Genomic DNA, 13,591 nt, shown 5'->3' with positions numbered 1-13,591 from the left:
AGATCTTCCACCGATTTTTGGATTGCATTGTTTGTTTTTTTGATATTGAGCTACATGAGCTGCTTGTGTATTTTGGAGATTAATCCTTTGTCAGTTGCTTTGTTTGCAAATATTATCTCCCATTCTGAGGGTTGTCTTTTTGTCTTGTTTATGGTTTCCTTTGCTGTGCAAAAGCTTTTAAGTTTCATTAGGTTCTATTTTTTTACTTTTGTTTTTATTTCCTTTTCTCTAGGAGGTGGGTCAAAAAGGATCTTGCTGTTATTTATGTCATAAAGTGTTCTGCCTATGTTTTCCTCTAAGAGTTTTATGCTGTCTGGCCTTACATTTAGGTCTTTAATCCATTTTGAGTTTATTTTTATGTATGGTGTTAGGGAGTGTTCTAATTTCATTCTTTTACATGTAGCTGTCCAGTTTTCCCATCACCACTTATTGAAGAGGCTGTCTTTTCTCCATTGTATATTCTTGCCTCCTTTATCAAAAATAAGGTGACCATATGTGTGTGGGTTTATCTCTGGGCTTTCTATGCTGTTCCATTGATCTATATTTCTGTTTTTGTGCTAGTACCATACTGTCTTGATTACTGTAGCTTTGTAGTATAGCCTGGGGTCAGGGTGCCTGATTCCTCCAGCTCTGTTTTTCTTTCTCAAGATTGCTTTGGCTATTCGGGGTCTTTTGTGTTTCCATACAAATTGTGAAGTTTTTTGTTCTAGTTCTGTGAAAAGGAAGGACACTACATAATGACCAAGGGATCAATCCAAGAAGAAGATATAACAATTATAAATATTTAGGCACCCAACATAGGAGCACCTCAATACATAAGGCAAATACTAACAGCCATAAAAAGGGGAAATTGACAGTAACACATTCATAGTAGGGGACTTTAACACCCCACTTTCACCAATGGACAGATCATCCAAAATGAAAATAAATAAGGAAACACAAGCTTTAAAGGATACATTAAACAAGATTGACTTAATTGATGTTTATAGGACATTCCATCCAAAAACAACAGAATACACATTCTTCTCAAGTGCTCATGGAACATTCTCCAGGATAGATCATATCTTGGGTCACAAATCAAGCCTTGGTAAATTTAAGAAATTGAAATCGTATCAAGTATCTTTTCTGACCACAATGCTATGAGACTAGATATCAATTACAGGAAAATATCTGTAAAAAATACAAACACATGGAGGATAAACAATACACTACTTAATAACCAAGAGATCACTGAAGAAATCAAAGAGGAAATCAAAAAATACCTAGAAACAAATGACAATGAAAACACGATGACCCCAAACCTAAGGAATGCAGCAAAAGCAGTTCTAAGAGGGAAGTTCATAGAAATACAATCCTACCTTAAGAAACAAGAAGCAACTCAAATAAACAACCTAACCTTACACCTAAAGCAATTAGAGAAAGAAGAACAAAAAACCCCCTAAGTTAGCAGAAGGAAAGAAATCATAAAGATCAGATCAGAAATAAATGAAAAAGAAATGAAGGAAACGATAGCAAAGATCAATAAAACTAAAAGCTGGTTCTTTGAGAAGATAAACAAAATTGATAAACCATTAGCCAGACTCATCAAGAAAAAAAGGGAGAAGACTCAAGACAACAGAATTAGAAATGAAAAAGGAGAAGTAACAACTGACACTGCAGAAATACAAAGGATCATGAGAGATTACTACAAGCAACTCTATGCCAATAAAATGGACAACCTGGAAGAAATGGACAATTATTAGAAATGCACAACGTTCCGAGACTGAATCAGGAAGAAATAGAAAATATGAACAGACCAATCACAAGCACTGAAATTGAAACTGTGGTTAAAAATCTTCCAACAGGGGGCTTCCCTGGTGGCGCAGTGGTTGAGAGTCTGCCTGCCAATGCAGAGGACACGGGTTCATGCCCTGGTCTGGGAAGATTCCCGCATGCTGCGGAGTGGCTGGGCCCATGAGCCATGGCCGCTGAGCCTGTGCGTCCAGAGCCTGTGCTCCACAACAGTGAGAGGCCCACGTACCACAAAAAAAAAAAAAAAAAAAAAAAAAAAAAAAAATCTTCCAAAAAACAAGAGTCCAGGACCAGACGGCTTCACAGGCAAATTCTATCAAACATTTAGAGAAAAGCTAACACCCATCCTTCTCAAAGTATTCCAAAATATAGCAGAGGGAGGAACACCCCCAAACACATTCTATGAGGCCACCATCACCCTGATACCAAAACCAGACAAAGATGTCACACAGAAAAAAACTACAGGCCAATATCACTGATGACCATAGATGCAAAAATCCTCAACAAAATACTAGCAAACAGAATCCAACAGCAGATTAAAAGGATCATACACCATGATCAAGTGGGGTTTATCCCAGGAATGTAAGGATTCTTCAATATACGCAAATCAATCAACATGATACACCATATTAACAAATAAAAAGAGAAAAACCATATGATCATCTCAATAGATGCAGAGAAAGCTTTTGACAAAAATTCAACACCCATTTATGATAAAGACCATCCAGAAAGTAGGCATAGAGTGAACTTTCCTCAACATAATAAAGGCCATATATGATAAACCCACAGCCAACATCATCCTCAATGGTGAAAAACTGAAACCATTTCCACTAAGATCAGGAACAAGACAAGGTTGCCCACTCTCACCACTATCATTCAACATAGTTTTGGAAGTTTTAGCCACAGCAATCAGAGAAGAAAAAGAAATAAAAGGAATCCAAATCGGAAAAGAAGTAAAGCTGTCACTGTTTGCAGATGACATGATAGTATACATAGAGCATCCTAAAGATGCTACCAGAAAACTACTAGAGCTAATCAATGAATTTGGTAAAGTAGCAGGATACAAAATTAATGCACAGAAATCTCTTATATTCCTATACACTAATGATGAAAAATCTGAAAGAGAAATTAAGGAAACACTCCCGTTTACCATTGCAACAAAAAGAATAAAATACCTAGGAATAAACCTACCTAAGGAGATAAAAGACCTGTATGCAGAAAACTGGAAGACACTGATGAAAGAAATTAAAGATGATACAAACAGATATAGAGATATACCATGTTCTTGGATTGGAAGAATCAACATTGTGAAAATGAATATACTACCCAAAGTAATCTACAAATTCAATGCAATCCCTATCAAACTACCACTGGCATATATTACAGAACTAGAACAAAAAATTTCACAATTTGTATGGAAACACAAAAGACCCCGAATAGCCAAAGCAATCTTGAGAATGAAAAATGGAGCTGGAGGAATCAGGCTCCCTGACTTCAGACTATACTACAAAGTTACAGTAATCAAGACAGTATGGTACTGGCACAAAAACAGAAATATAGATCAATGCAACAGTATAGAAAGGCCAGAGTTAAACCAATGCACGTATGGTCACCTTATCTTTGATAAAGGAGGCAAGAATATACAGTGCAGAAAAGACAGTCTTCTCAAAAAGTGGTGCTGGGAAAACTGGACAGCTACATGAAGAGAATGAAATCCCTAACACCATACACAAAAACAAACTCAAAATGGATTAAAGACCTAAATGTAAGGCCAGACAGTATAAAACTCTTATAGGAAGACATAGGCAGGACACTCTATGACATACATCACAGCAAGATCCTTTTTGACCCACCTCCTAGAGAATTGGAAATAAAAACAAAAATAAACAAATGGGACCTAATAAAAAGTAAAAGCTTTTTCACAGGAAAGGAAACCATAAACAAGATGACAAGACCACCCTCAGAATGTGAGAAAATATTTGCAAATGAAGCAACTGACAAAGGATTAATCTCCAAAATTTACAAGCAGCTCAATATCAAAAAAACAAACAGCCCAATCCAAAAATGGACAGAAGACTTAAATAGACATTTCTCCAAAGAAAATATACAGATTACCAACAAACACATGAAAGAATGCTCAACATCACTAATCATTAGAGAAATGCAAATCAAAACTATAATGAGGTATCATCTCACACCATTCAGAATGGACATCATCAAAAAATCTACAAACAATAAATGCTGGAGAGGGTGTGGAGCAAAGGGAACCCTCTTGCACTGTTGGTGGGAATGTAAATTGATACAGCCACTATGGAGAACAATATGGAGTTTCCGTAAAAACTAAAAATAGAACTACCATATGACCCAGCAATCCCACTACTGGGCATATACTCTGAGAAAACCATAATTCAAAAAGAGTCATGTACCACAGTGTTCACTGCAGCTCTATTTACAATAGCCAGGACATGGAAGCAACCTAAGTGTCCATCAACAGATGAATGGATAAAGAAGATGTGGCATATATATACAATGGAATATTACTCAGCCATAAAAAAACCGAAATTGAGTTATTTGTAGTGAGGTGGATGGACCTAGAGTCTGTCATACAGAGTGAAGTAAGTCAGAAAGAGAAAAACAAATACCGTGTGCTAACACACATATATGGAATCTAAGGGAAAAAAATATCATGAAAAACCTAGAGGTAAGACGGGAATAAAGACACAGATATACTAGAGCATGGACTTGAGGATATGGGGAGGGGGAAGGGTAAGCTGTGACAAAGTGAAAGAGTGGCATGGACATATATACACTAACAAATGTAAAATAGCTAGTGAGAAGCAGCCGCGTAGCACAGGGAGATCATGTAGGTGGTTTGTGACCACCTAGAGGGGTGGGATAGGGAGGGTGGGAGGGAGGGAGACGCAAGAGGGAAGAGATATGGGAACATATGTATATGTATAACTGATTCACTTTGTTATAAAGCAGAAACTAACACACCATTGTAAAGCAATTGTACTCTGCCAAGACCGGTGGGAGGTCACAGAAGAAATGGTTGACGATGTTGGGTCCGCAGAAGTGGAGCTGAAACATGAAGCTGGTTTGGACCAGGGAGCTCAGGAAGCCACTGACATAGGCCCCAACCACCATGCGTGTACAGAGGCCCCGGGACATGACAGCAGTGTACAGCAGGGGGGCTGGAAATGGTGGCGTATCGGTTGTACGCCATAGAAATCAGGAGGAAGCACTCAGTTAGACATATGCCGACAAAGAAAAAGAACTGAGCAGCACAGCCCAAGAATGATATGGTCTTCTGCTCCTGGAAGACGTCAGTGAGCATTTTGGGAGCCAATGCGGAAGAGTAGCAAATGTCAACGAAGGACAGGTTGCTGAGGAAGAAGTACATTGGTGTGTGTAGGTGGGTGTCACCTCTGATCAGAAAGATGAGGGCCAGTTTCCAGGCCAGGGTCACAAGATAGATGCCCAGGAAGGTCACAAAGAGGGGGGCCTGGAGTTCTGGATGGTCTGCAAATCCCAGGAGGATGAACATGGTCACTGATGAGCCGTTCCAGGCCTTAGTTGTGGACATGTTTCCCATGGACCACAAGGACAAGACGCAGACCTGGGATAATAATGGTACTCCACAGTGCAGGCGATGTCTGCAAATCATTAAATGCACGAGAGGAAGGGCAGAGTATTACAGGAGGTTACAACCTATGCAAAGATTCTCTCTCTCTCTTTCTCTCAGAAGGCAAATATCTTAAATATTTGCTTTTTAACATAATATAATATGGTTTATATGAACTTAAACTTTGGATTCAGACTCCTGTGATTAACTCCTGCCTCTACCTTTTAGTAGCTGTGTCACTTTGGATGAGAAGTTAACATCTCTAGGCTTCAATATCCTTATCTTTAAAAAGGGTGACTTTATCTACTTCACATATTTGTTTTAAGAATCAAATAAAGCAAAGTGTATAAAGTGACGGACACATAGTAAGTCCACAGTGAAAACAGTTTTGTGTTTCCCAGGGGAATCACGCCATGCCCTGAAGTAACTATTTATCTGACATTATTCCAGTTTCAGTATTGGAATGGAGAAACCAACAGATGGACAGTATTCAGCTCTTCACTTGTGAAACAGTCAATCAGACATTTTGAATGTTTTTAATCCAAAGGATTAGGCCAGATGTGCATGGAAATGCTCTTAATTGTCAAATATTAGATCTGAATATACTAACGTGGTTCCAGTCTCAAAGTTGTGTTCACTCTGAGCTCTCTAAGCTGTTCGTTAAGAATGGGGACTCTAGGGCTTCCCTGGTGGCGCAGTGGTTAAGAGTCCGCCTGCCAATGCAGGGGACATTGGCTCGAGCCCTGGTCTGGGAAGATCCCACATGCCATGGAGCAACTGGGCCCATGCACCACAGCTACTGAGCCTGCGCTCTAGACCCCACGAGCCACAACTGCTGAGGCCCGTGCGCCTGGAGCCCCGCGCTCTGTAATGGGAGAGGCCATTGCAATGAGAGGCCTGTGCAGCGCAGCAATGAGTGGTCCCTGCTCGCCGCAACTGGAGAAAGCCCGCGCACAGCAACGAAGACCCAATGCAGCCAAAAAAAAAAAAAAAAAAGAATGTGGGCTCTGGATTTGGACTGCCTGGAATCAGTTTCCAGCTTTACCACTTAATAGATGTGTGATCTTGGACAGGTCACTTGAACTCTCTATGACACTCTGTAAAATTAGAGATCATAATAGCACTTACCTTGTTATTAGAAACTATCATATCTATCTACCTATCATCTATCTGTCATCTTTCAACTCTCCTTTAGGACATTCCTGGCCCATAGTAAGCATTCTACAAGTGTTTGTTGTTGCTATTGTTTAAAACCTAAATTGCAAACTATCCTCGACCAAATTCTTAGAATTTTCAATGTATGAAGCGTCTTTCGAGATCGGGGACTTGATTCCGTTCAATCCACATCTGTAAAAATTCCCATCACCACCTCACACATCCACACTGAATCTCAGTCCACATCAATCAGAAGAGAACTCTGCCATTGGTCTCTGAAGCTGAGGTCCTGTCCCTGCAGGAGACTCTAGGAGAAGTGTGGTCAGAGGACTTGGTGGCTCATGGTGAGTGACCCTTAAACGTTTGGAATATATCTTGATCCTTCTTCACGTCTTAACCTAAACAATTTGGAAATCAACCAAATTACCTTAACTGTCTTTTTTTTTTCTTTTTTATTATTTTATTTATTTATTTTTTGTGGTACGCGGGCCTCTCACTGTTGTGGCCTCTCCCGTTGCGGAGCACAGGCTCTGGACGCGTAGGCCCAGTGGCCATGGCTCACGGGCCCAGCCGCTCCGCGGCACGTGGGATCCTCCCGGACCGGGGCACGAACCCGTGTCCCCGGCATCGGCAGGTGGACTCTCAACCACTGCGCCACCAGGGAAGCCCCCTTTAACTGTCTTTTAAGCCATATTTTCAGCCTATTCTACCTAACTCTTAAAATAGAGTAAATCCCACAAATTTCATTTACTTTTCAAAAACAAAATGTTATTTTATGAATTTTAAAGCAATATGTGAGAACTGTAAAATAATTTGATCAGCAAACAACTGTGAAATACTAAACCTAAAAATCATGTGCAATTCCTCATCGACACACAAAAACCCTCCAAACTGGAAATTATGGCCTTCTAGCCCCTGAAATAAAAGCTTTTAATATTTTGGCCTGTTCTTCTCATGTGCAAGGATATGTATATATGTGTGGGTGTTTGTATCATAGTACACAGACCCTCTATAACTTACATATATTATAGAAAACATTCTAAGTTAGTAACTTCACAATTTGGGAAGTAACACTTTCTCTATTTGCTCTGAATTTTTCTGGCTCACTTTAGGAGTGTGACCTCATTTTAATATCCCCAGTTTTTCATAAATCATTCCATATCTACCCATTGCCAGTCAAGGTCTCATTGACCTTCTTCACTTTCTTCTTGGTACTTGCACAGAGAGATGCCCTTAGAATTGGGGTCCACCTTCTTCCCTCTCAATAGTTCCTACTACAGAGTTTTCAGTGCTAAAATGCTCAAATTTGGATAGTGAGACAGTGTGAACCTCATTTTAGCCATCACCATGCCATCATTTGTGCAGTTTAGGAGATCTCTCACAATGCTAATCTTACCAATGTGGTTTTAAGATTTATCCTATGTTCAGAGGTTATGCATCTGTTTGTGAGAGGTATGTAGAGTTCTGAGAATCAAGAGAGGATTCTTTCCTCTTGAAGAAAAGAAAGGGACCCACAGCAAATTTAGCATGGTCTGCCACAGGTGGAGAGTCACGTGGAGAAACTGAGAGCTAAACAGAAACAGCTGTGCTGGAGTCCTCACCCAATTCTGAGTAGGGGCCACCATTTAGCAAGTTAGGGACCTGAGGTTCGTGGTGTGGTTCAGGTTGTTTGGGGCAGCTATTCAGGTTAGCAGAAAAGGGATAAGGTAGTGGGTATGATTCTGGGTAGGCTTCAGGACAAGCCGGGTTCTAATCCTGACTCTGCCACTTGCCAGTGGTGGGATATTGAAAAACTCATTTCTCTGTTCTGAGTCTCACTTTCTCTATTTGCAAAACAGGGAGAACAGTGACTACGGAGTTGTTTGAGGATCAGTTAACAGAGGTGTTTGAGGATCGCATGAGACAATGTGTGAAAGGTTCGTGGGTCCTGAGATAGAATGTTTGCTTAATAAATTGGCACTGTGATTGCTATCAGCACTGAATTTTTTTTCTTTTTCTTTTTTCAGTACGCGGGCCTCTCACCATTGTGGCCTCTCCCGTTGTGGAGCACAGGCTCCGGACGCGCAGGCTCAGTGGCCATGGCTCACGGGCCCAGCCGCTCCGTGGCACGCGGGATCTTCCTGGAGTGGGGCACGAACCCGCGTGCCCTGCATCGGCAGGCGGACTCTCAACCACTGCGCCACCAGGGAAGCCCAGCACTGAATATTTTAATAACCTTAAATAATTATTTATGAAACTGAGCCTTTATTGGAAACAATTCCTCCTCATGTGATAGGTTAAAGTATGCTTTTCTTACAGAAAAAAGGAGTTCACTGATGGACCATATAGGATTGTAAGAGGTGTACAGGGGTGAGGTTGCAGAATTTGACGATCTGGAACTTGATGTGTCAACTGAAAGTCTGTTTTGAATGTTGCCATTAGGAGGGAAAACTTTCATATTTAAGAATGAAATTTCCCATCCCCAGAAACAGAAAGTGAAGCTGGGCATACTGAAACAAGAGGAGAGGCTTATCCAGGGTTTTATTCTCACATATGGATGCCCTGAATGTTATTCTAGACCATTAAATGGAAGTTATCTTAAGGGTTTATGAAGCACTTTACATCGCTGAACTCTGCTCACAAAGAGGTGCTTCTTCCCTTGAGAAAGGAAATCTCCTTCATTCTTGCAGCAAACTCTGGGAGGTTCAGTTTGGTCTGAATCTGGACTCCCTATGATCTTGTGGTGTAGATATAATCCAACACCAAGCCTATTTTACAGAGCTGAAGAGAGCTTGAGGGGCTCAGTGACTTTGTTGGATTTATACCTGCTGGGGCTGCATCTCTGTGAATAACACTAGCCTTCAAAGCCATAGTGAAGAGATAACAGTGCAGTAAAATGAACAATCTAGCACGTGGAAGACAGGCAGAGACTGATGGGATCTGGTAGCACTGATTTATAACTCAACTCATCTTTTATGAAAGATCTTCAAGAAAGTGTTAAATTTTATCACTAACTATGCCTAATCCGAGTTTAACAGATGCAGTTGGGAATGCAAGAAAAAAATGCAATAATGACAAGGAGAACCTTAGCTAAACTGGTTTTCTGTGATCTTGCCATCCTTCCTGAGTTCATGAGGCCTCCTCCCCTCACTGGGCAAGAGCCCAGTGCCCTCAAGGCTTGCCCTTCTAGGTCTGTCTATCATCTGGATGTACAAATGATTGACGGGACTGAATGAGTCCCTCTCCACGTAAGGTGAGAACTCAAAGGTGCCAAGACATTAAGATTCAGATGGCAACATTCAAGTCATCAGTCAGAAGAGAGAAGAAAGGTTTCAGAGGTCTCTGCATTGTCTGGAAAATCTGCTATGCAAAGTCTGCCCCAATTACAGCCCTTCCAAATTGCTTTTCAGACAACTTGTTAATAATTGGGGCCGTGTTCAAGGGCATAGAAGTTCCTTCAGAAATTTTATGTCTGCTTAATTCTATTCCTAGTTGCAAGGACTTAATATGGTTCCAGATGCCCATCAAAGGAGCACTAAGGTAGAACCAAGATGGGGGCTGAATTTGGGCAAAACAGGTAGAATTGAGAGGTACAAGGGGAAAAAACTGAAAGCCAAATAACTCTTTCGTCATCTACATAGGCTCGTAGATCTAGGGTGCTCTATAAGGTAAGATTAATATGGACATGAATATGAAAAGTAAAAGATGAATGACTGCACTTACCCCTCCCTCTTGCTTTGTCTGTCATTTAGCTTATACTTGTCTTGCGTTCTGCTTTGGAAGGAGCTAATCATGCTTCAGTACCTGCTTCCAGTACCCAAAGCGCTAACAAGTTTGAAGAGCAAGTTTGAGGTTGGTTTGTTCACCAAAGATAAAAATATCCACTTGTTGCGTAGAATGTGTGTTTGTGGGGAGAAAAGTAGAGGGAAAAGATGTATCGGGAGAAGAAGGAGAGGATGTAATCTTTAAGAATCTCTTCTGGTATCAACTAATGTCTGCATTTGAGGTCATTTTGGAAGTTTTAAAACCTGGGGTTGGGGGTGAATTTGAGAAAAAGGGCTTTTTCTCTCTCCTTGGAGATGTTTTATTACATTTGCCCTGGAGGGTCTTTTTTTTTTTTAAAGAGAAAGGAATGTATCACCCAAATTTCACAGATTTGTAGTTAATTGGTCTCTGGGGTGGAATGGAGAACACATATTCACATAAATGCTCTGAAGACAATGCTTATTAAGCTCTATCCCAGTGGCCAGGTCCTCTGATCCCCCAAGGCTAATCAAGATCTCTTCTGGTACTTGGTGATCAAACTCAGGATAGCAGCAGAACACAAAGGATAAGATAAACACTTACTCTGTAGAAGAAAACACGATTGTATATCTATATCTATATCTATCTATCTATCTATCTATCTATATATCTTTTTAGAAAGTTACTTCTTGTTTATATCTACATAATATATACCCCCAGAAATAATTGTATTGTGTACACACGTTGCATATAAGTATGCAACGTGTATCTACACATGTATTCACATTTACTTTCTTCTACTCCTTCATAGAACCTCTTTGGCCTGAAATATGTTAGATGAATGGGAACTCAATCTTATCAAGCTCCTACCATGTGCTAAGCTATGCGCTAACTGTACTGGGTGCTTTATGTGTGTTAACTTACTAAATACTCCAAAATCCCCCTTGAAGAGGAGGAAACCGAAATTTGGAGAAGCTAAATAAGTTGCTCAAAATCTTATAGTTGGTTAGGGATTGGTTCAATATTTGAACCCGTGACTATGTGACACCAAATCCTGCGTATGAATGTATGGTACATGTTGTTGTTTTCTTTATTATATTTGTTGTGATGATTGTGATCAGTGGTCTTTTTTTAAAATAAATTTATTTATTTATTATTTATTTTTGGCTGCATTGGGTCTTCGTTGCTGCGCATGGGCTTTCTCTAGTTGCGGTGAGCGGGGTCTACTCTTTGTTGCAGAGCAGGGGCTCCAAGCACGTGGGTTTCAGTAGTTGTGGCACAGGGGTTCAGTAGTTGTGGCTCGAGGGCCCTAGAGCACAGGCTCAGGAGTTGTGGCACACGGGCTTAGTTGCTCTGTGGCATGTGGGATCTTCCCAGACTAGGGATTGAACCCATGTCCCTTGCATTGGCAGGCAGATTCTTAACCAGTGAGCAAACCAGGGAAGTCCCGTGATCAGTGGTCTTTGATGTTACTACCATGACTCACTGAAGACCCAGATGATGGTTGTCATTTTTTAGTAATAAAATATTTTTATTTTTTTAAATTAATTAATTTTTTAATTTTATTTTTTTGTATCTTTTAAAATATTTTTATTTTTTATTTAAAAATTTTTTTAACATCTTTATTCGAGTATAATTGCTTTACAGTGTTGTTAGTTTCTGCTGTATAACAGAGTGAATCAGCTATATGTATACATATATCTCCATATCTCCTCCCTCTTGTGTCTCCCTCCTATTCTTCCTATCCCACACCTCTAGGTAAAGTACAGAGCTGATCTCCCTGTGCTATGCAGCTGCTTCCTACTAGCTATCTATTTAACATTTGGTAGTGTATATATGTCAATGCTACTCTCTCACTTCGTCCTAGCTTACACTTTCCCCCCTCCCCCCCCCACCATGTCCTCAAGTCCATTCTCTACGTCTGTGTCTTTATTCATGTCCTGCCCCTAGGTTCATCAGAACCATTTCTTTTTAGATTCCATTTATATGTGTTAGCATACAGTATTTGTTTTTCTCTTTCTGACTTACGTTATATGACAGACTCTAGGTCTATCCACCTCACTACAAATAACTCAATTAAAAAAATTGTTAATTTAATTAAAAATTTTAATTAAATTAACTTAAGTTGAACTTAAATTAAATTTAAATAAAAATAATTTTTAATACATTTTGTAATTTTTTAAAATTAAAAATATTTTTATCTTTCAAAGTTTTTTTTTTTTTTAACATCTTTATTGGGGTATAATTGCTTTACAATGGTGTGTTAGTTTCTGCTTTATAACAAAGTGAATCAGTTATACATATACATATGTTCCCATATCTAAAGTATTTTTAAATTAAGGCATGTACATAGCTTTTTTAGACATAATGCTATTGAACACTTATACACTACAGAATAGTGTAAACATAAATTTTATGTACACTGGGAAACCAAAAAATTCTTGAGACTCCCTTTACTGTGATTTCCACTTTATTGCAGTGGTCTGGAATCAAACCCACAATATCTCCGAGGTATTCCTGTATTTGCCCAGGATTTTCCCCAAATAAATCGACAATATCTTTCAAGCTTGGGAGGAATAATTTCTCTTCTAAAAGGTTAGAGTTTGCACTTGTTCTCCTGGAGCATGCTGATTTTGAATCTAATAACAGGCTGGTAGCAATAAAGCGTGGTTTGGTGGGTCTTGACGTAAATAGGCATCCTCTTGCAAGGCAATTGCTTCACATGAGGTTAAGAAATGCCACTGAGCAAGGATGGCTAGTCTCTTCAGACAGGTTAAGAGGGATTGTCTCATGGCTAGTGAAGCTCAGGGTAATTCGGGAGTTCAAGATTACCAGCTTCATTTGAGCCTACTAGTAAGTCCCTGGTCCGAATCTCAGGGTCTTGTTCTTTTTCAAACGTGTCATTACATTAACTCAAGAGGCTCTGCAACCCACACAGTTAAACTGGGTCCTGATTTTAAGTCTTATCAACCCTGAATCTACAATAAATAAAATATTTATTTTAGTTAGAGAGGGTGTGGGGAAAATGGAACCCACCTACACCGTTGGTGGGAATGTAAATTGGTGCAGCCACTATGGGAAACAGTATGGAGGTTCCTTAAAAAATTAAAAATAGAGTTACCATATGATCCAGCAATCCCACTCTTGGGCACATATCTGGAAAAGACAAGAACTCTAACTTGAAAAGATACACGCACCCCAGTGTTCATAGTGGCATTAGTTATAATAACCAAGACATGGAAGCAACCTAAGAGCCCATTGACAGATGATTGGTTTAAGAAGATGTCACACACACAC

At 39.8% G+C, this 13,591-nt stretch overlaps 1 protein-coding gene and 1 long non-coding RNA gene across 3 annotated transcripts in view; one reads left to right on the top strand and one right to left on the bottom strand.

Annotated features, from left to right (window-relative positions):
- LOC141279398 (uncharacterized) overlaps window positions 1-13,591 on the top strand; it is a 36,239-nt gene that overhangs the window by 19,206 nt on the left and 3,442 nt on the right. Inside the window, exons 2-3 of one of the 2 annotated variants that reach the window (XR_012333547.1) lie at window positions 8,410-8,487; window positions 8,578-10,402. This is a non-coding gene — a long non-coding RNA (uncharacterized lncRNA). Of the gene's footprint in view, window positions 1-8,409; window positions 8,488-8,577; window positions 12,103-13,591 lie in introns of those variants that run through there. The other variant, XR_012333546.1, reaches the window with a different exon arrangement.
- On the bottom strand, window positions 4,780-5,471 carry OR5A1 (olfactory receptor family 5 subfamily A member 1). The gene is given in 2 exon segments (XM_033861730.2): window positions 4,780-4,983; window positions 4,985-5,471. Coding segments are annotated over 2 exon segments (678 nt in total). The 5' UTR covers window positions 5,459-5,471.

The sequence above is a fragment of the Tursiops truncatus genome, chromosome 8 (genome assembly GCF_011762595.2).
Source record: "Tursiops truncatus isolate mTurTru1 chromosome 8, mTurTru1.mat.Y, whole genome shotgun sequence".
NCBI classification, from domain to species: Eukaryota; Metazoa; Chordata; class Mammalia; order Artiodactyla; family Delphinidae; genus Tursiops; species Tursiops truncatus.
Note: the sequence above shows the minus strand (reverse complement) of the source record. Positions and strands in the feature narration are given on the sequence as shown.